The sequence below is a fragment of the Terrapene carolina genome, unplaced genomic scaffold, assembly GCF_002925995.2.
Source record: "Terrapene carolina triunguis isolate 2854851 unplaced genomic scaffold, T_m_triunguis-2.0 Scaffold211, whole genome shotgun sequence".
Taxonomy (NCBI): domain Eukaryota; kingdom Metazoa; phylum Chordata; order Testudines; family Emydidae; genus Terrapene; species Terrapene triunguis.
This window is the reverse complement of record NW_020664562.1, coordinates 31,361,941-31,385,435: the sequence shown is the minus strand read 5'-3', so window position 1 is coordinate 31,385,435 and position 23,495 is coordinate 31,361,941. Positions and strand designations below refer to the sequence as shown.

The following is a 23,495-nucleotide window of genomic DNA, read 5'->3' as shown; positions in this document are numbered from 1 at the left end:
GGGGCGGCAGCTTGTAGGAGGCGGCATTCCGCCCAATCCTAGGGGGGGGGGGGCGCTTTTTTTTTTTTTTTTTTTTTTTTGGTGGTGGTGTTCCGCTCCGGCCGCCCTATAGGGGGCAGTGGCGTGGAGGAGGGGAGTGCCCTGCAGCAAACCCGGCAGGGCAGCCCGCGTCCTTCCCTCCCAGCCGACTGGAGCAGCGCAGAGCCCTCCCGGCAGGTGGCGGGGCCACGGGGCCGCCCCCCTTATCTCTCTCTCCCCCCCGCTCCCTCCCCCTCCCCCTGCTAGCCAGGGCACATCTGCAGCGCAGGGAGTCCCCCTGCACCCTGGCTCCGGCCGCGCTGCTGGTTTTTTTTTTTTTTGCTTAGGGCGGCCAAAAAGCCAGAGCCGGCCCTGACCACAGGGTGGCCCTGGAAAAAACTTAGTTAGAGATCCCTTGGGTCTGTTGGCTACAGAGGCTTGGAGCTATAAACTAAGAAACTGCTCCTTTTGGTCTTGATTCTGAGTTTGGAGAATTAGGACTTTGTACATTCTTTGTAAATAAACAAGATTGCATCAAAGAAAATACCAGACTCCATCAATTTCTACTTCCAAATGGAACATCCCCAGGCCCTGAACTTTGACTAGCTTCTCAGGTCAAAAAGGGCAACAATGTAATCCTGGAAGAAAGCTAAACCTATTGAGCAGGGATCTACCTCTTAGTGTGGACCACAATGCAGGATTGAAGTCAGTGAGAATTCTGCCTGAGTAAAAACTGCATGATTTTTACCAATTCCCAATACTATTTAATGAATAATGATTTGCTCTAGAATACAGAACTAAATTTATGCAAATATGCACAAACATAGTAGAATGAACTATGCCTACATAGATGCATTTTTCAAAGGAGAGTCTTAATTTTATTGCACAGTAATTTCTTTGTGCTTGTAAAGCATCTGAGTAGGATTCCACAAGGGCTGTGAGGAGTCCAGGGTAGTGAATCTGAATGCACAATTGGGGCCCAAGTTATATCTAAAATACTGTAAATTATAAATTCAAGTTGCTCTAGGTTTTAAGTAGACCTAAAAGCTGAAGCTACTGAGTCAGCTAAAGCATATTTATTTAATTCTAATTACTCATAGACTTTAAGGTCAGAAGGGACCATTATGGTCATCTAGTCTGACCTCCCGCATGATGCAGGCCACAAAAGCTGACCCACCCAATTTCCCTTATCTCAGCTGTTGAAGTCTCCAGATCGTGATTTAAAGACTTCAAGTCGCAGAGAATCCTCCAGCTTGCGACCCCAGCCCTATGCTGCGGAGGAAGGCAAAAAACCTCCAGGGCCTCTGCCAATCTACCCTGGAGGAAAATTCCTTTCCGACCCCAAATATGGCGATCAGTAGAACCCCGAGCATACAGGCAAGATTCTCCAGCCGGACCCACATTTTACCAGCGATGGCACGTTATTGCCTAATTGACTAAAATCACGTTATCCCATCAAACCATTCCCTCCATAAACTTATCTAGCCCAATCTTGAAGCCAGAGAGGTCTTTCGCCCCCACCGTTTCCCTCGGAAGGCTGTTCCAGAATTTCACCCCTCTGACGGGTACATTTAACAGTTGTACTTTTGTTTTTAGAAATGATTGAACCAAGGTTAAAAAGTGGAACTCTATCAGAAGCTAAAATCTCCAAGGGAAGAGAAACGCTTCGACTGAGATCCAAAGGTCCTGCCATTGTGGAGAAAGTGGTATGTTTATTCTGGGGTAATAATTAGAGCATTTGAAACTTTTAGCATCTGTTAAATTTATGCAAAACATCAGATTTATCCTTCAGCAAAGTTTATGTGGCAAAATGGGATTTTCTTGAAAAATTCCAGCACAGCAAAATCTCAGTTTGTTAAATGTCACTAAAAGTTTGTTTAAAGCTACATTCAGTATTGATGTAAGAAATAAAAATAGTGGGTAATGGAACAAGGTGGCTCATTAGGAAATGTGTAATATTTATAGAAATAAATTTAAAGCCAGGTTACTTGTGGCATACATATCAATGCTGTGAACTCTCATGATTTTATTACAGGTCTCACAATATTTATTTCCCCTTCTCCCCCACCGCCCTTTTAAAGCCCCAGTTCTTGGAGCCATACGATTATGTGAGAATTTCAACTTGCATTTTAACAAACAGTTTCTAAACCTGGTGGCTCTGGAGAAAATCTAGAAAATATGAACCCCAACAGCTCAAAGTCCATAAGGCAAATAAAAAGTTTCCAAAATATATTACTTAATAAACATTATTTTTTAAGATAATTGTGATTTTTTTTTTTAAGAGTCTGACTCATGATTTTAGAATGCTTGGAGTCTCCAATACAGATACTTATGTATACTGTGCACTTGAATACACTTGAAATCATTCAGAGATTAGATTGTTCTGTGTTTGTACAGCACCTACCACAACGAATAGGTCCATGAATAGGACTCCTCGGTGCTACAGGTGGTGGTAATAATAATAATAAGTTTCAGTAATAAATTTATCAGCATCCTTTATCTGGAGTTTATAGGAATATGAAATTATCTTTGACCAAGGAAACATCTTTCTGCATTAACCTTCTTCGCTTTCAGTTATTATAGCTTATTACTGATAACTCAAAACGTGAAAGATGGCTGCATCTTTTGGCATTTGTCAGGGAAGTGAAAGGCGTGTCGCATCTGTTTTCCTGCCATATAATAAGCTAGCAATGGCACATCTTAGCCAAAAAGTTAGGTAAGTGTCACAGGGCTGTCCCTTTAAGGCCTGGTCCACACTACCCCCCAACTTCGGACTAAGATACGCAAATTCAGCTACGTTAATAACGTAGCTGAATTCGAAGTACCTTAGTCCGAACTTACCGCGGGTCCAGACGTGGCAGGAAGGCTCCCCCGTCGATGCCGCGTACTCCTCTCGGCGAGCTGGAGTACCGGCGTCGACGGCGAGCACTTCCGGGATCGATCCCAGAACATCGATTGCCTGCTGCTGGACCCTCCGGTAAGTGTAGACGTACCCTAAGAGGAGTCAGATGCCCTGCCTACCTGCAACAGGCTCTGCTGAAGGGAAGGAGCCAGCCCAGCTTTGCCTGGGGCTAGCTAACTGCCTAAGTAGCTGACTCCCCTTAAAGGGCCAGCTCTGTGACAGTGAATGACATGCTTCTCACTTCATTGATGTGCATGCCCAAAATGCTGGATCCCCCTGTCAGGTGGAAGGAACTAAAATGTATATCTTCTGTTCTACTTGTGCAGTGTCATTGGGAAGTCAGATGTTTCCCACTAACTGTATTGTACTACTATTTCACCCTAGACTTTTTTGGCGTGGGGTGGGGGTGGAGGATAAATCTTAACCAAAACCCACAACATTAAGATAGAAGATTTGCTTGCAATTTATTTATAATAAAATGGGAATAAATCAGATCCTAAATGCAAAATCTGGATTAATTTGGGTGTCTTGTAATTTTTGAAATTTGTAACCAAGATGTAGCATTTTATGTTTAGGATTTAAACTCTTAAGTGTTTTGTTTCAATAAAGCCCTCTGAAATTGAAGAAAAAGCAATAAAAAAAGTAGATGACCTTCTTGAAACATACATGGGAATAAGAGATATTGAACTAGGTGAGTATTTAATTAACGTATTTAGCACTGCTATTCGATTAAATTATATTCCTCTGCTTTGTTGTTGTAATTAATCCTTATCTAATCCTCCCTCTTCTATGCAATATGTATATGTAGTTGTGTGCATTATTGGATAGTGTGCATTGTTGCTCTGGTTTACATCCTTCAGTGGTCAAACATAAGTGTCAAGGGCCAGTGGTAAAAACGAGGCAGCAAAAACAGAGTTTTATCTTTGTTACACTATTACACAGCTCTAAGCACCTAAGATTCCTTAGCAGTGGAAAGATTATCAGCTGCCACAAATCTCTTCAATCAATATGTAATTTCGTTTTCATACACTGACTATAAATGTGATAAGTTGCCCATGGAAATGAAATATGAGAAAAGGATTCATTCAGAGAATGCCAGTAACTGTTCAACTAGGAATTTCACTCATTACTTATCCCAGATTAGCCGAAAATACAAATCACCACAAGTGTGATAGTTATTCAACAGGCAAATGATTAAAAGCTTTATCATTGACCCCTGCCCGCATTCTGTTCTGTTCTCCAGGGGCTTTTGATGTCAGATAATATTGCTATTCAATCTCCATTAAACTGACATCTTCCATAGTGTGATTGTGTTTAGAATGCAATGCTCCTAATTTTAATTCAGAGGTTTAAAAAAGAAATGATAAAGTAGCATCCATTATAAAAAAATAATGGAGTAAAATAAGATCAAGCCATAATATTTGTCCAGTTAAGGATCTTGTACAGCGTAAAGTTTCAGGAATGACTAAGTGCACAGAAATACCTAAATAGGTACAATGCTTTAAACTCAGTGGCAATGCAATTTGGCTGGTAGGTGTTAGGGGAACATTTTCAAAGACACAAAGGGCCATTAGACTCCCAATGGCAATTATGCATGTAGCTCATTTGTGCCTTTGAAAATCTGTCCCGTATACCATTTTACTAGAGTTCCACCCGGGTCTGTGCAGAATGTGTCCCAGAGTTTGGAAACGCATTGCCCTTAACAATTTTAAGGGCACAATGGAAACTGAGCCAATAGACTCTGCTTCTTATTTAAAAACGAATAAGCCAGTGAAGGCCTCCACAAATGATTCTAACACTGGTGTGTGGTGTCTGGTAAGTGAACAGAAACTGCTCTTTGATTGGTGGAGCAAGAGAGACTTCTCCCTGAATAATGACAATGAAGGCCACTTACAGGATCGCTCCTCTAAAGCTGAGGTCTGGGACACATGGGGCTACCTGGGACTCTTTCTTCTATCCTGGTGATGGTTGGATCATGGAAGACTGCTCCTGCTACCAAAGAGGACAGAAGAGGATGGGAAGCATATGTCAATAGAACCCAATCCCAGAAGAGCTCTTCTGCTACTGATGGAAAGTTCATGACAAAAATGACTTCCTTTCCAACTTTCGATCTTTTCTTCAGTGCTTACGGGAAATCACCCTGTCCTTCAGAGTTGCGTATCTATTAGTATGTCTCAGGATGCTGTACTTGGTCCCTTCTTCTTCTCCTCCTTTAATACCCTCTCCAGCACTTCAGGCAACCTCATCTGTCCTCTCTGCCTCTATTCAAGATTATTCCTAAATCTACTTTTCAATCCTTTACCTCCACCCCCCTCTCCAGTCTCATATCTCTAAACATCTCTGACAAGTCTGTTGGGATGTCTCACCACTATCTCAACTCTGCCCAAAACGTCCATCCAGTTCTTCCTATCCTTCCACCACCTCTCTTCTTCATCGCAATTGACAGTTCTACTCTTCTTACTTTCTCCGAGGCTTGCAACCCTGTGGTCCTAGAATTATAGAAATGTTGGGCTGGAAGGAACCTCAAGAAGTCATCTAGTCCATCCCAGCCATGCTGAGGCAGAATTAAGTACAACCTAGGCTGTTCCTGATAAGTATTTTTCTAACCTGTTCTTAAAAACCTCCAATGGGATTTCACAACTTCCCTAGGTAACCTGTATCAGTGCTTAACTATCCTTATTGATAGAAAGTTTTTCCTATATCTAACCTATATCTTCCTTGATGCAAACTAAACTGATTACTTCTTGTCCTACCTTCAGTGGACATGGAGAACAATTGATCTTTATAACAACCTTTTACGTATTTGAAGACTGTTATCATGTTCTCCCTCAGCCTTCTCTTCTCTAGACTGAACGTCCCCATTTCTCTCAACATGTCCTCATAGGACGTGTTTTCTAAATCTCATATAATTTTTGTTGCTGTCCCCTGCACTCTCTACAGTTTGGTCAGATCTTTTTTAATATGTGGGGCCCAAAACTGGACACAGTACTCCAGCTGAGGCTTCAGCAGTGCCGAGCAGAGTGTAACAATTACCTCCTATGTGTTACATATGCTACTTCTGTTAATACATTGCAGGGTGACATTTGCCTTTTTTACAACGGGTATCACGCTGTTGACTCATTTCGTTTGTGATCCACTATAACCCAAGATTTTTTTTTCTGCAGTATTATTGCCTTGCCAATTATTCCCCATTTTGTTATTTGTGCATATGACTTTTCCCCTCGTAAGTGTAGTACTTTGTGCTTCTATCTCCTCACATAATAGTACCTCATTAACATCTTATCAGCAAAATCTCTACCCTCTTCAGTATCCCTGCTGCTAAAACCCTTCTCTGTACCTGGTCATCTCTCTCCTTGACTTTTGTATCTTTCTTTGTAGCCTCCCTGATTCTCACCTGCCCTCCCACCAATCTATCCAACATGACTGCGAAAGCCCTTTTCCTTTCCAACTGCTCTGAGTAGCATCACTCTCCTTTATTGACTTCGCTTGCTTCCTGTTTCTCCCCCCATTAAACTGTCTTTTCCCAGGAACCTTTGTTGTCCTCTTGTGTTCTTGTGTTTTTTGTCTTGTACATTCTATGCTGTATTTATTTGGAGTAGGGGATGTCTTTTCTGAGTACTGCAAACCCAGTGTATGTTTATGATGCAATATGACTGTTAGTTAATTATGAGGGAGAATAACAGGCATTTTGTGGGAAAGAAAAGAGCAAGCGTATCTAAAAACAGAATCTATGTGGTTTCTGTGCCTCTCTTTGGTAAGTTGTGGCCCAGTTAAAATTGGCACCTGATTAAAATGAAACAATAAAGAAACGGGTTTCTAGGGATTCTTTTAAATATTTTGGATGGTGGTGTTAGACATGTAGCCAAAACCAAGGGATTCTAACCACCTGCAAAAGGCAGGGATGCACTTGAAATATATTGTCTGGAATGTCTCATTGGTGTTAGAAAAGGGAATTATTTCTCTCTCTCTTTTTTTTTTTTAATTAAAGGCACAGGCCAGAACCACATATTGCTTGGATATTTTTGATGTGGGCAAATCACAGTGCATTATTCCCTGCTAAATAAAACTAGTTTATTCTGTCCAGACTCTTAAAGTGCTTTTATTAAGCTGGACTTAGGCTGGTTTACAGGGTAGGACTTAGGTGGCAATAAAGCCTCCAAACAGTTAAGTGTGCAGTAAGTGCTAGCCTGGTGCTGTCTAGGAGTGAAGGTACATAAAAGGTTAAATGAGAATGGCAGGCAGATCGGAAGACTCATAGCGCATCAGAAGTATTATATGGTGTCAAAAGTGAAACTCAAAGGAAACTTCACCTCAGATATTAAGTGTGAATGGGACTATATAAAAAAATAGGGAAAAGTGGGTAAAACATCAGAGTAGCTATGTGTCTATATATTCTAGCAGAGGTCACTATAGTTGACTTTTCAATAGACTTCCATACTAACAGCCCGTTTTCAATCACTTATTATAACTTATTGAAACTCATGGTTTGGGCTGATATTTCCCAGGCTTGGCTTTTCCCTCAAGGTGAATTGTTTAGCAAAGTTTGAGGAAAAATGTCTCAGCCTTTTGAGTGTGAGGAGAATGGAGAATAAGTACACTTTCCCCCTTAGAATAAAATCCTTCCAACCTTGTACTGTGCAGCTATTCTAAGAAGCAGTTGGGGTAAAAAGAGGAAACTGACACTGTCTGTGAACCAATAAGATTTACTTAAATAATTGACATGGAAATAGCTCTCCCTGACAAGTGCCTTTTTAATGTTTTGACAAACACTGGCTTGATTTGCTGTTGTAATTATCCATGCAAAATTGCACTCTGTAAACATCAGTACATGGAGTTTTCTCACTAGGCCATAAAGGACCTATCTAAAGGAAACTATATACTGTGAGTGCACACATGGCTAAATTAGTCTCACAGTGAAAATGTAATGAAAGTACTCAGTGTTTGAGGAGCCCTTGTTTTATTTACTGCTAAGGTGTGCAGGGAATGAGGCCGGACTCAGCCTCACACATGCAAGAACCTTAGTGGGACTTGAGAAAATCAAGAAGGATTTGGTCCCACATCTTGCACTACCATTTAACATAATATAGCAAGGTAATTCAGCTCTACTGACACTAGAGGTCAGCCCCAAGCTATTGTGAAAGTAACACACCTACTACTAAAGTTATGATAATTCCTCTCAGAAATTTCAGATTTCATAATATCAAATGTATCTGAGCAGAAGAAGTTGCTTTAATGAGAATAGTACATGTAATGTACCACAGGGGTCACTGAAAGTATGATTACCATTAAGGAAGCACTTTTATTACAAGCCCCTGTTCTGAAAAATCTCACTGACTAGGCTGAAATTTCTCATGGGTGTTTCAGCTCTATGGTCATTTTTAAAAAAAAATTTAGTTAAACCTCTAATTAGATATTTTTGAGATGCTATTTCAGGTGTTTGAATAACTCATTTGTTTTAATTGCACTTAGCAGCAATGTTTTAGTTTATTCCCTCCTCCCCATGGAACCGTGCAGTTTAAACAGGGTTAATAACCCCTGGGAGTCAGGGGGGAATCTCAACTAGCGCTGTGAAAATCTCAGCAATTTCAGTTCGCCAGGACTTATGCAAGATTCCTTGGCTTTGATTTCCAGATTCTGTGTTTGAGTTTCATGTTTGAATGAATGCACATTCAAACTCAAAGTAAAATTTAGTCAAAACTACTGATTCAATGATTTTCACCCAGAGTGACCCAAGTTTACTCATAACTTGTCACATCTTCACATAAGTCAGCTCTGGTTTGCCAAAAGTTCATAAACATCAGTGAACGTGGAAGGAGTTTTATATTAAGAAAACTTGAAACCAGGAGAAGCTCACATGGTTTTGATCAGACAGATTTACAGGCTCCAGTTCTGATTCAAGGTTAGAGATCCTCTGCTAGTGGTTTTATGCTTCTGTTACCTTGGTCAGGCACTGTTGCATAAGTTGTTTTACATCCCTCTAAGTGGAAAGTTTGTAGGGGTTTTCAAATCCTTCCAAATGTGACAATAGCATTTTCTCTGTGGTGCTTGGGAAAACAGTGACTTGAGTATTGGATGGATCACAAAGTTTCAGTTAATATCAGCTGGCAATTTCAGAAAAAGACATGAGCCAGTAAAAGCAGAAGTGTTTTTGAATTGATTTGATTCTAGGCTGTAATATTCTCCATTGTTGTGAATATGCCGTGAGGCGGTGGCATCTACACAAATATCTCAGTGAGCAAGCTGCATTCAAAGGCCAAGTCCTTGGCTGTGCTGAGACTGCTTTGCATAGCTTTGCAAGCACCCAGCATCCCTAAAATTATCTCAGCCATCCACTGAGGGATTCTCCCTGACTAAGGGGTCCTTGGCTGCATAGAGCTGCTCTTGTGGCTCCTGTGCTGACACCCCTTCATCATCCTTGCAGCTGGTGCAGGCAGCATGGCCAAGGCATCCCTGGGCCTTGCCAATCTCCAACTGCTGTAACAGGTCCCTGAGGATATCGGTAGCAGGCATAAAGTTAGAGCAGCCTTCTCTAATTGATCCTGGGTTTTAGACCAGTGCCCAGATGGTCCAGGATTGGGAGGGTGTCCCTCCCTCCTGAACTCTACCGATTACTCCTTGGCAGAAGCTGAGGATTGGGTCCAAAATAATTACCATAAATGTATCCATTTCCAATCTGAAATCTGTAACTCAATCACAATTTCTCATACTCTGCTGTTTTGTGGAAGTAAATGCTGGCCCACATACACATACAGGGTTAATGCTGCTCTATTAGCAGAGCTTCAGCAGTCTGCTCGGTGCCCTAGCAACCTTGTGTACTAGATGTGCTAGTTGTCTTAGATTACAATACAGTGGCTTTAAAGGGATGCATCATTCTATCCTTCTTCCAAGGCTTTACAAATACACTAGGGCCTAATGCACATTTTTCTATAGTTTTGTTCTCATATCTGCCTTAATAGCACTGTAGCTGTTTCAGTACAGCAGATCTTCCTAACTGATCTTGCCACAGCGTAATTCCAAAGGCTGTTTGTCTTCCTTTACTCTAAAATGATGTTAGAGACCTGCTTTTCAAAATTTCTAATGACAAATCAGATATATTTTTTTCCCCACTGGATCTTCATTTGCACCTGAAATCTCTCCATGTTTAATATCTTTTTACTATTCCCTTTTGTAAATTGATTAAGTTTATCCTATACATTCTTGAGGGTTTTTTTCCAAGCACTTTTGAAAGTCTTTATTCTGCTTTGTGTGGCAGAAGCCCCCTGGTATCTTCTCTTTGGCTTGCAATTTTCTTATAATCAATTTTTGTGTATTTGTCTCTCAAATGAGAATATTTCAGATAATGTAGAGAGCTCTTTCTTTTCATCTGTAGAGCTCAAAGCACTTTACAAACAAGGTAAGTATCATTATCCCCATTTTATGTATGGGGAAACTGAGGCACGGAGAGGTGACATGACTTATCCAAGGTCACCCAGAAGGCTGTTGGCCCAATAGGGAAAGAACTCAGGTTTCTTGAGCCCTAGTCTAAGACCCTATCCACTGGGCCACCCTACATCTCTGTCTCCTTCTGTATCCATTGCTTGGCCAACCTGGAGTGCTCTGCCCTCTGTTTTCTGCTTTTTACATAGCAGAGAGATTTACTTTTTCCTGTCCAGGGTTTGAATTTTTTCATTTCTTGTCATATTTACAATGTTCCTTTTCAAATGCTGGGCAAGCTGAGTATGCTCCTGATTGGAGTCTGATTCACCCTGACTTCTGCAAGTGTTTGGAAACCAGTCTGTCTTCAGTTGCATACCTTTTGTGTACAGGTTGTACGCTGCTCTCCAGGCTCAGGTCCTGTCAGGGCCGGCTCCAGGCACCAGCTTAACAAGCAGGTGCTTGGGGCCGCCAAGGGAGAGGGGCGGCACCTGCAGCAATTCGGGGCGGCAGGTCCCTCACTCCCTCTAGGAGCGAAAGACCTGCCGCTGAACTGCCGCCGCTGATCGCGGCTTTTTTTTTTTGCTTGGGGCAGCAGAAATGCTGGAGCCGGCCCTGGGTCCTGTGAATTCTCCACTTCCACAGATCGTCCAGTGTCCAAAAGGGTGGCCATTTTAAGCTCTGGCTTGCTAAGAGCTGTTCTATGAAGCCCTGTTGATTAAATATGTTGCACATTTGCATCTTGATCTCACAATTAAAATAACTGAATTTATGATAAGTAGTTGGTGTCACAATCTGGCATAAAAATTCTGACATCCTGGAATAGACATTGTGTTATGAAGTGTTGTGCCACATCTTATCTGGTTCTTTAGCTCCAGACCTGGATTTACTTTCACAAGACACTACAGTTAGTAGTAAGGATACTGAGTCTGTGCTGAGCAAGGAGAAATGAACCAGAACTAAACAGAACAAGATCAGGAAGAATTTGTCCATAGGAACCCAACCATGCTTTTCCACATAGCAGAGCACTAGTGATTAAGGGGGAGATTTAGGAGCATGAATCCTGTTGACTCTCTTTTGGGACTTGTGCTCCTAAATCTTGTTAGATGCATTTTAAAATCTCCGCTAAGCAGACCTTTCTCAGTGTTTAAAATATATTATTTTGAAATGTTACAATGAGCATGTAATTTAACTGTAATTTTCTTTATAATCTTTCTATATGTGTGTTTGTCGGCTGGTCATTTTTGTTTTTGTTTTTGTTTTTAAGCTGCAACAATGGTAGAAGCAGGAAGAGACAAGAACAATCCAGATGAATTTGCTGTTGCACTTGATGAAGCTCTTGGAGACTTCGCATTTCCAGATGAGTTTGTTTTTGATGTATGGGGAGCCATAGGTGATGCTAAACAAGGACGATTTTAATGAGAAATGTACAATTTATTAATCGCTGTTTGAAGATACAATTGCTTTTAAACAATTATGGGATCAGAATTTCAATTTATTAATATGAACGATGGGCTGATGCTGTATATATTTGAAATATTCCCCTTTAAAACCTTTTGCAAAGTAGTCTTTTCTGGGTACGTGTTTTGAAAACCCTTGTATAGCATCCAGATATGCTGAAAACTACACATTTTAAAAACAAATATTTAATCTACTTTTATAAATTAAATAAATGGAACAGTTCCACGGTATCTGTTTAGTATTCCATTGATCCAGTATTTTTTTTTCTCACGTGCAGTATATTAAAAGTATTTTGCAGTTCTCTGAAGAGATATTAGACATATATAATAAAGAGCTAGGGGTATTTTATCTTTTTTAAAGAAAAGCTTTATAAAACTTGAGAATATGAAAAAGTACTCAGATGTGCTATAACTCAATAATCCTCTGTTCCCTCATGTACACTTTGCTATATATCTAACTCCTTCTTACTGTTGTGTATGAAGGAGTGCTCTTCCTTACAGAAAGTTGGGAAGAGGCTACTCTTTGTATAGGGGTGAGGTTCAGAAAAATCTTCCCCTCAACAACCCCCAAGGCTTCATTTGAGACCTGACACCCTTTGGATGGAAATGATTTATATAAAATAGGTATATCACCATATATTATCTCATAGAATTGGAAGGGACCCTGAAAGGCCCCCTGCCTTCACTAGCAGGACCAAGTACTGATTTTTGTCCCAAATCCCTAAGTGGCCCCTCAAGGATTGAACTCACAACCCTAGGTTTAGCAGACCAATGCTCAAACCACTGAGCAATTCCTCCCCTCGTCTGTAATATAAGATGCCTAACTACTACTGTGGTGAGTCTATTAGAAATGTATATGACAGATTATATATCAGTCTCTGTCTGCCATGTTGCTACATTAAAGTCTTCTGGACAACAAAAGAACACACAAAAGCCAGCTGCACCTATTTATTCACACACATACGTAATGGCAGGGATCTGGCATTGAATGCTGTGGCATATGACAACTCATGTGCTTATTAGAGTTAAGCATGTGCTTGAGTGCTTTGCTGAATCAAGATCTTTAGTTACTCCTGTTGTTTGTGTGGCTTTCTCATGAAACATGGGAGAGAGAGAAAAATTTAAAAACAAGAAAATGTGATTTGTAAAACCACAAAAAAGTGGCAGCATGGACGTAAAGGCCAGGCTTAGAACCTCAAACTACTTTTAACTCATTTTTTGAAATTGATTAGATTTCAAGTTGTCAGTGTCCTTTTAGAAAATCATGTTGTACATAAACACATTTTCTTTATCTCTTTTCTAAATCAGTAATAAAACCTATGATTATTAAAGGGGAAAGAACTTTTTAAAAAACCCAATTTATTTATATTTACTCCTGTTTACTGTTTATAAAGAAAACTGAAATGGATTGAACACAATCAGTTTCATATTCAGGTTTTCAGTGTTGCAATGTTTGGATTTTAAACAAGGCAGAAGGATACTTTCAACTGTTTTTTCATTAGGTTTTGTTTTGTTTTCTGTTTGTTTTAAATTGTGGAAGTATATTGATCTTGGAATTTATAAAAGCTTGTTTTACATAATTTAAACATGGGCCAATTGATAAGATCCCTTTACAACAAAACTGAAGAAAAAAGTGGGACCTTATCTAGACTGCAAATACTGTAGCTTTTCACTGTTCTTTTATATTTGAACAAGCATATAAAATAAATACTATTCCAAAAATAAAATTTTCTAAATTTCTGTCTAGTTCTTGTTTTTTCCCCTGTGAACGGTCAGCAGAAAAAGTTTTTCATGATCTTCCTGTGGCTGATTGAAATGGATGTAACAAGTGCTCACACATTTCATGCTAATTAAATGTTTCTAAAAATATGACACTTACAAAATGGCACAGCCTGTACTAGAACCTGAAAGGTGCCGTTTTGGGAACTGACTCATAGCTCTTGGTTGCTAAAGAGGTTGCTGAAGTAATGAAAATGGTATACTTGGTGTCCACGGAAATGGACACAGCTGCTTAGACAGCTAAGAAGACACACTTATTGGCTACACTTTTTCATCCTGCATTTTATAAAAATGGTATCTTGTGTTCAGTATCTCAATAACGTATACGATATAGGTAGCATAGATATCTGACTTAGTAGTTTGTTTCCATTTTTCATCTATACATCAATGTGACATCAAATGAAAATTGAGATGCCTTATTATCTTGCAAAAACATCTAAAAAAGGGGATAGGTAATTATTTTTCATGACTCTGTAATGATTGAGTTAGTAAAATAATGTGCCCTGACCAATGAGATACACTTGCTGTGCTGTCCTAAATGATGAGAGGATTTGTTTAATTTCCTTTGAGAATAAGTGCGTGAGAGCAATGAGTCTCAGTTCTTTTCAGAGGATGGACAATATAAGAATCTTCAAAGTTCATTTATAAATATCCTTTTAGTTTAATACAGATACTGACTTGAGCAGAACTGTGGGCATCTACTCAGGGGCTTAGGGGCCTGAAGTGTCTTTGCATGCACATGTGTTGAGGTGGCACTTGCTGGTGATCTGCAGAGAGTTGCCAGGTCACATGTTGCAGGCTCCTCCTCCTTGCTTTCCAGCTTTTTATTGCATCAAAAATGGTGTAAAATCCATACTTCTTCATATAAACAATTGTTTGAGTTGCTATGATTGGACGTTAAATGGAACGTGAGTTGTCCATAATATCTCTCCTTTAAGATGTAGTTCACGTTATGGAAACAAAGTTAGAACCCGTGATTTAACTGAGCGAGTCAAAGGGTAATTCAAAAAATGAAAAGCTAGAATTGCTCAAGATAGTTAAGTCCCAGGCAGGCTGCGAAGAGCTACAAAAGGATCCCTCAAAACTGGGTGACTGGGCAACAAAATGGCAGATGAAATTCAATGTTCATAAATGGAAAGTTATACACATTGGAAAACATAATCCAAACTATACATACAAAATGATGGAGTCTAAATTGGCTGTTACCTCTCAAGAAAGAGATTTTTGAGTCATTGTGGATAGTTCTCTGAAAACATCCACTCAATGTGCAGCGGCAGTCAAAAAAGTGAACAGAATGTTGGGGATCATTAAGAAAGGGATAGATAAGACTGAAAATATCATGTTGCCTCTATATAAATCCATGGCAAGCCCACATCTTGAATACTGCATGCAGATGTAGTCGCTCCATCTAGAAAAAGATATATTGGAATTGGAAAAGGTTCAGAAAAGGGCAACAAAAATGATTAGGGATATGGAATGGCTGCCATATGAGAAGAGATTAATAAGACTGGGACTTTTCAGTTTAGAAAAGAGACGACTAAGGCAGGATGTGATAGAGGTCTATAAAATCATGACTGGTGTCGAGAAAGTAAATAAGGAAGTGTTATTTACTCCTTCCCATAACACAAGAATTGGGGGTCACCAAATGAAATTAATAGGCAGCAGGTTTAAAACAAATATAAGGAAGTATTTTTTCACACAATGCATAGTCAATCTGTGGAACTCCTTGCCAAAGGATGTTGTGAAGGCCAAATCTATAACAGCGTTCAAAAAAGAACTAAAGTTCCTGGAAGATAGGTCCATCAATGGATATTAGCCAGGATTGGCAGGGATCATGTCCCTAACCTGTGTTTGCCAGAAGCTGGGAATGGATGACAGGGGGTGGATCACTTGATGATTACCTGTTCTGTTCATTCTCTCTGGGGAACCTGGCATTGGGCATTGTTGGAAGACAGGATACTGGGCTAGATGGACCTTTGGTCTGACCCAGTATGCCTGTTCTTATCATAGAATCATAGAATATCAGGGTTGGAAGGGACCTCAGGAGGTCATCTAGTCCAACCCCCTGCTCAAAGCAGGACCAATTCCCAACTAAATCATCCCAGCCAGGGCTTTGTCAAGCCGGGCCTTAAAAGCCTCCAAGGAAGAAGACTTTTGTTCTCTTACAGGTGTAATTCTAATAGAAGAATTCCGAAACAACTCATTAACTGCTATGGGGTTCCAACCTGCTCCCACTGAAGTTGATGGACTGAGCTTACAGTGTGCAAAACACAGCAGACAAGGAATATCTTACACTTTTAAGGGACTGACTATTGTGATTTACAGCTGGACTTACTGAGGTACCTTTAGTACTCCAGATGTCATTTCAAAGACAGAGCTGGTGATTTTATAGGATTCATTATAGTGTAATTATGCAGGAGTTGAAGGATTTATAATTAGAGTCGTGGACAAAATCTTGAGAGAGTAGGCTATGCCTTCTGAAAAATATGAAATAAGATACACAGCTGTCTTAGGAACTGAAAGTAAATAAAAAGAATAATGAATAATCCCACCCACCACTACTTAAAATCTACACACGTAAGAGCCATCCTCCCTGAATCAAACCATCAAGGATGAATGAATTGGGACAGAAAACTAGGAATTTGGTTACATCAATGATCCCACATTCAGCATCACATAGCACCGGCAAGTTGGTGGACTGATGTGTCCTTTATACTATAGCGCAAAAAAAAAAAAAAATCGTTATCAGGTGGTGCTAAAGTAGCTATCTGTATAGTCAGTACTTCTAAGGGCAGATGTAACATGAACAAATAAAATCCGAAAGTTGCACCTAGATTTGCTTCCTGGTCTGAATATTGCATACACATCTAATTCTATGCATCACCTTCTACATCATATTGCATGCTCACTTGTTTTAGATATGCATATATCACAAAGGCTTTCAAAAACTAGTCCCTCTTGCCTTAAATTGAAATATTGATCTTAAAGCCAACTCATGAGAGTAATTTCATAAAGGTGAAGCTGATAGACAAGACTCTAAAACAAAGGGGAAAAATAACAGCAGTGAAAGTAAACATTGTAAACAAATTAAAATCCTAGAACATTTAATTATTTCAAATATGCCTATGATAAATATAATTTTTTTCATTGTAAAATGCTTGCTCTAATTATTTTAGGCTTTTGCTTGATTTCAAATTACATGCAATTTTAAATGGTAACAGCTCTAAATTTGAATTTTTATTCCAAGAAGCTCTGAATAATGTAGCAAAGAGTTTGGCCTTTGATGCCAATGGCACCAGAATGTCACCCCAGATATCAGCAATAATGATAAATATTTTTGTCCTAAATCTTCGATCAGTTAGCATTCATCCTGCAATACTAAACTGTCCTTGGAGTAGAATGAGAGAGACAAGGTGGGTGCAGGGCCGTAGCAACAAAGAACGTGGCCCCCTCCGAATGGTGGCTCCCTCCGAACATATGTCCGGGTGGGGCCCCTTACAATGCAGAAACTGGAATGCGGTATTTATTTTGCCACTTTTAGGGGCCCCCTTCCTTGCGGGGCCCCCTCCGGTCGGAGGGTACGGAGGGCGCTCGCTACGCCTCTGGGTGGGTGAGATAATATCTTTTATTGGACCAAAGGCAGTTGATGAAAGAGACAAGCTTTCAAGCTCCACGGAGAAAAGCTCTGTGGAACTTGAAAGCTTGTCTCTTGTCCAACAGAAGTTTGTCTAGTAAACAATATTTCCTCACCCATTTTGGAACTAAGATATGAGAGATACAACATGGCTACACCACCATCACAAACAAGCTGGAGTGGGATGGTGAACAGCTGGATTCCACTGCTTGTCCAATGTGCAGTAAACTCAGTTAAAGGGAAGAATAGATTAAGACAACACAACTGTAGAAAAGGTAGCTCAATTTAACAGATGCACTCTCAACCTGGGTTTAAACTAAACAACCCAGAAATGGACCCATGTTATGAACTGGAGAAACCTCCTCAAGTGCTTTTAAGCTGCTTTCTGTCCTACTTCTGTTGTGCATGCTCAGAAGTGGGTTTTGAAACATTGCCGTAAGGTTAGATTTACCTGCTTAACTTGAATCCTTAACTATGCTAGTAATACTGGGCTAGTATTTTTCCAAGAATAATCCACCAGCAATTTTTGTAGCTGCTGCATAAATTTGGCTTTTCAAATGATTTTTTCCAAGAACTAATTCAGATTTGGAGTCATTGTAAACTTAATGTTACTGCCTATTATTATTAGGAGGAAGAAAAGCAGAAAGAAGAGGATAAAATAGCTTCTAAGTTTTTCTATTTGGCGTATCTTTGTTCACTGAAAGAAAACTACAGCTATGCTGTATGTGCTGTTTCTGGCACACTGTATTAATTAATTCAGCATTAGTTGACATACAATAGCAGTATAAAATCTAGACATGTCAGGCTTGTAGGCAGAATGCAGACCCTCATCAAGTGCATAGATTTAATTTTGTAAATTGTGCTCTGAGAGAGATTGCCATCTGCTATAGCCATGGATTTGCACAATATTTTGGATTGATGCTAGCTATGCTTTGGTATACACATTTGCATACCAATACTACAAATGTTTTTCCAGCTCACACAGATGCATTATGGCTAATTAATATTGAATTTGAGGGACTGCAATAAATATGGGAATAAAGATTTTTACTGCACAAATCTGTGCATTAAAACTGTAATCAGTAAGCCAACCAAGGGAAATCTTTCCCGTTTGTTTTAAGGCAGCACATCTAATTTGCCAGTTAAAACAATATGGCTAAGATTTTAAAAACTGAATACCTAAAGTTAGGCAGCTAAAGTCATATTTAGGTGCGTAAAAATAAAATGGTCTAATTTGCAGTCAGTGCTGACCCTAGAAACTACCAATGATGTCTGACTTTACAGATACAGTTTTGAAAAAATTTGTCTTAAGATTTCAGAACTTTATGTCAACAATGTAATTAAATAGTACGGCTGGTGGAGGACAGAAATTCTGTTTCACGAAGGATTTTGAAATCTGGCTTAATTCCAAGTCAGAACAAACCCTAAAATTTTCAATATTCTCTAAAAATGAAAAAAAAAAAAAAAAGCATTTTGGATCAATCAGAATGTTTTGTTTCAACAAAACCAAAATGTTTCACCACATTCAGGACTTTTCCCAGACCAAGGAGATACTTTGGTGATGATTGCAAGGGGATACAAGAAATAGGGCTGGAAGACAGAAGAGAGCCTGGGGATGGGGAGAAGCAGGTATAGGAACCCTAGGTGAGTTATCTGCCAGAAACCCCAGAGAGAAGAAATGTGTGGTTCGGAGGAGTCTGGGAGTGGAAGAGCACTGAGCATATGGGGGGTGGGTGGGAGAGTGCACATGTGGGAGAGGTGTGGGGGGGAGAAGGGAGAGAGAAGAGGAAGGAGCACAAGGGTTGTGGAGAGATTCCATTGAACTCAACTGGACTTAGGCATGTGCTTAAAGTAAAAAACATTACTTAAGTGTTGTCCTGAGCAAGACTGGACTTATGCACATGCTTAACAGTTTTCCTGATCGAGGCCTGAGTTTGTCACGCAGCATGCAGAATGCAGGAGCTGACAGCAGGGGGAACCAGAGTAGATCAAATGAGCAAAGTCAGCTTCTTCTGGAGATTTGTTCCTGTATCACTGCACTAATAAGAGAGAAACAACTGCTACTGGTCCACCTGACATGCCTTCTTTCCTCTCCCCTCACCTTCTCTACTGTGAACACACCTACCATATTATACATGGGTGCTGCCGCACCTCCTGCTTGAAGTGATTTCCATATACAGCATTGCCACTATACAAATTGTTCCAACACCCCATGACCATATAGATTGGCTGGGGTATAAGTGAATGACTAGAAATGGCAGGAAGTGTGAGATTGGCTGATGCCTTCACTGCTAATCTCTAAACTTTCAGTAATTTAGGTTTTTTGAAAGTCTGACTTTTCTTTTTTAAAAGGTGCTTCTTTATTTGCAATTTTTTTTTGGCTCCATGGGTTGAGAGAGGCAGGGTTTTTTTTAAACTTTAACATTAAGCAAACTACAACCTCTTCAATTTATCTAGTGTTTCCTACTCGTTAGTCACTACTACCCATTTGTATATCAGGGTGAAATTTTCATGGCGTCAGAGAGGGAGTGAACAGGAGAGTTTTATGTACAGTAACTCCTCACTTAACGTTGTAGTTATGTTCCTGAAAAATGTGACTTTAAGTGAAACTATGTTAAGCGAATCCAATTTCCCCATAAGAATGAATGTAAATGGGGGGGAGGGGGGTTAGGTTCCAGGGAAATTTTTTTTTGCCCTATAGTACAGTACAGTACTATAGTTGGGAGGTGCCCCCGCCTTACCCCACACTGGCACTGGAGACAATGAGGCAGGCAAGGAGGCTGAAGGTGCTGAAGGCTAGGAGAAGCATGTTGCACAGCAGCAGCGGCAGCTTCCCCTACTCTGCAAGCACCGGGGGCAGGAGGCTCAACCCTCGGCCCACCCACGCCCCCCCTTCCCCCAAGCCCCCATCCTTAATCCGCTTCTTCTCCCCCCCCCCTTTACTCCACACACCGCGTCCTCGTTCCTCCCCCCTCCCTCCCCTGCCTCCTGCCCGTGGCAATCAGCTGGCTTGTGATGTTCAGGGGGCAGGAGGGAGCGGGGAGGAGCGAGGACTCAGCGTGCAGGCTCCCCCATCCCTCCCCTGCCTCCTGCCCACGGCAATCAGCTGGCTTGCGGCATTCAGGAGGCAGGAGAGGGAGGGGGAGCCTGCGCACCAAGTCCTCGCTCCTCCCTCCTCCCACCTGAATGCCACAAGCCAGCTGATTGCCGCGGGCAGAAGGCAGGGGGAGGAGGAGGAAGGTGCTGATCCGTGGGGTCTGCCGGTGGGCGGAAGGTGCTATGGGGGGGGGCATAGGGGAACTATAGGGGGGCTGCCAGCTGTGGACAAAGCAGGCAACCAAATGACATTATAGCGAAGCATTGCACAACTTTAAATGGAGCATGTTCTGTAATTGAGCAGGAATGTAAGAGCGAAACAACGTTAAGTGAGAGGACGTTAAGTGGGGAGTTACTGTATTTTGGCTCATTATGACATTTGTGTCTGAAATAAATAGTTTTTGCTCTTGATTATTAATTATGCTTTATATTGATCTTTTTTCTTCTTCCTTACCAATAGGAATGGGTTGTTAAATGACTTATTCTAAATATTTCTTTGTTGAATGTGAGATTGAAGTGTTCACTTACTGGCTTTTGTATGTTACCATTCCTGATGTCCGATTTGTGTCCATTTATTCTTTTGCGGAGGGACTGTCCGGCTTGGCCAATGTACATGGCAGAGGGGCATTGCTGGCACATGATGGCATATATAAACACCAACCCAGGAACCAATCCCTGTAGCAAACCTCGTTGCCTACTCTGTCCCCATATCTACTCTGGCGACACCATCAGAGGACCCAACCACATCAGCCACACCATCAAGGGCTCATTCACCTGCACATCTACTAATGTTATATATGCCATCATGTGCCAGCAATGCCCCTCGGCCATATACATTGGCCAAACCGAACAGTCCCTCTGCAAAAGAATAAATGGACACAAATCGGACATCAGGAATGGTAACATACAAAAGCCAGTAAGTGAACACTTCAATCTCCCTGGTCATTCTATTACAGATTTAAAAGTCACTATCATTGAACAAAAAAACTTCAGATACAGACTTCAAAGAGAAACAGCAGAACTAAAATTCATTTGCAAATTTAACACCATTAATCTGGGCTTGAATAGGGACTGGGAGTGGCTGGCTCATTACAGAAGCAGCTTTTCCTCTCCTGGAATTGACACCTCCTCATCTATTGGGAGTGGACTACATCCACCCTGATTGAATTGGTCCTGTCAACACTGGTTCTCCACTTGCGAAGTAACTCCCTTCTCTCCATGTGTCAGTATATAATGCCTGCATCTGTAACTTTCACTCTATGCATCTGAAGAAGTGAGGTTTTTACTCACGAAAGCTTATGCCCAAATAAATCTGTTAGTCTTTAAGGTGCCACCAGACTCCTTGTTGTTTTTGTAGATACAGACTAACACGGCTACCCCCTGATACTTTAATTTCAGAGAAACTTTAATTGCAGAAATATATTGCTGCAGAAGGTTTATGCAGAGGCTAAGAATTTCACCTGCCTGCCAAGAGGGTGGCTGATTAGGTTAATTATTCCTTATTAAGTTCCATTATTTTTTAAATAAAGAAGTGAAATTGTGACTGGTCAGGGAGAGAATGTTTGTTTTGATGGAATGTACCTTTAATGCTAAACAGATGATTACGGATAGTGTTTACACCCTAACAGATCTAGCAATGATTTGTTAAATGCCGTTAAACAGATGATTATCCAGTTGTAGAAGAGAGTGGTTGGAATAGTATCTTGATGAAGCTTTAAACAGGTTAAATAAGGGTGTCTTGTATCACTTTAGATGGAATATATGGGCCCAAAGAGTCAACGGTGTTGACATAACCCAGTCTCTGTTCAATGTTATACAGTTTTAAACTAGGTTTGGGATGGTAATATATATTAAAGATACAGAAAAGAAGAAAAAACAATTAAAGCATGTGAAATGTAAAGTATTAAATAAGGCTTTCATTTGAACAACCTCTCTTGTTCCCTTTCCCTTTAGCAGGAAGAGAGCCTCTAGAAGGGGGAAAAAAAACCTTGCTTAATATAGGGTTGCCAGGTGTCTGGTTTTTGACTGGAACACCGGCTCGAAAAGGGACCCTGGCAGCTCCAGTCAGCACCAGTGACCGGGCCGTTAAAAGTCCAGTTGGCAGTGCAGGCAGGTTCCCTACCTGGCTCTGTGTGGCTCCCAGAAGTGGTGACATGTCCCTCCAGCTCCTAGGCACATGGGGGCTTTGCACGCTGCCCCCGCCCTAAGCACTGACTCTGCAGCTCCCCGCATCTGTGTTCTTATTTGAAAGAGGAATACACAAAAATTGAATTGCAGGGGTGATTCCTGCGGGCAGGGGCAGCACGCGGGGCCAGAGGGATATGCTGGCCTTCCTGGGAGCCGCCTGAGTTAAGTGCCACCCGCACCACCCACCCCCTCCTGCACTCCAACCCCCTGCCCCAGTCCTGAGCCCCCTTCTGCACTCTGAACCCCTCGGCCCCAGCCCGGAATCCCCTCCTGCATCCTAAATCCCTCATTCCTGGCCCTACCCCGGAGCCTGCACCCCCAGCTGAAGTCCTCAACCCCCCACCCCAACCCCCTGCCCCAGCACAGAGCCCCCTCCTTCACTACAACCCCTCAGCCCCAGCCCAGGGCCCCCTCCCACACCCTGAACCCCTCATTTCTGGCCCCATTCCAGAACCTTCACCCCCCAGCCAGAGCCCTCACCCCCTCCTGCACCCCAACCCCGTGCTCCAGCCTGGTGAAAATGAGCAAGTGAGCGAGGGTGGGGTAGAGTGAGCAACAGGGGGAGGAGGGATGGAGTGAGCAGGGGAAGGGCCTCAGGGAAGGGGCGGGGCCTCGAGGAAGGGATGGTGCAGGGGGTGGGCAAGGGTGCTTAGTTTTCTGTGATTAGAAAGTTGGCAATCCTAGTTTGGCAGCTAGATAGTATTAAAGATGGTAATAACTGTCCTGTTTGGAGAAAAGAGAAGTTAATTGAGATAGGCTGAAGCTGCTGTCGTTAAAATCTGACCCTCCTTCCTTTAACGCAAAGCAAGAAAAACACACACAAAAGGGCAAGAGAAAAGAACAGCAAAGATAGAAAATGCAGTTTCTTTCTCTGATGTTGACTCTCACTTGCCACCTCACTGCTGGAGAAACACAGGCACAGCATGTGGTCTTATCAGCCACTCTGAGACCTGGAAATCTTGTGCAAGCATCAGGCTTTTTAGGGCATTGCTTTTAGCTGCTTCCT

At 41.3% G+C, this 23,495-nt stretch overlaps 1 protein-coding gene across 1 annotated transcript in view; it reads left to right on the top strand.

Moving 5' to 3' along the window:
* LOC113407364 (PDZ domain-containing protein GIPC2-like) overlaps positions 1–12,511 on the top strand; it is a 61,566-nt gene extending 49,055 nt beyond the window's left edge. The window contains exons 3-5 of the mRNA XM_026655780.1: positions 1,615–1,724; positions 3,530–3,611; positions 11,601–12,511. Of these exons, the coding sequence (XP_026511565.1) occupies positions 1,615–1,724; positions 3,530–3,611; positions 11,601–11,752 (344 nt within the window). The 3' untranslated portion in view covers positions 11,753–12,511. The remainder of the gene's footprint in view (positions 1–1,614; positions 1,725–3,529; positions 3,612–11,600) is intronic.
* Positions 12,512–23,495: the final 10,984 nt, after the last annotated feature.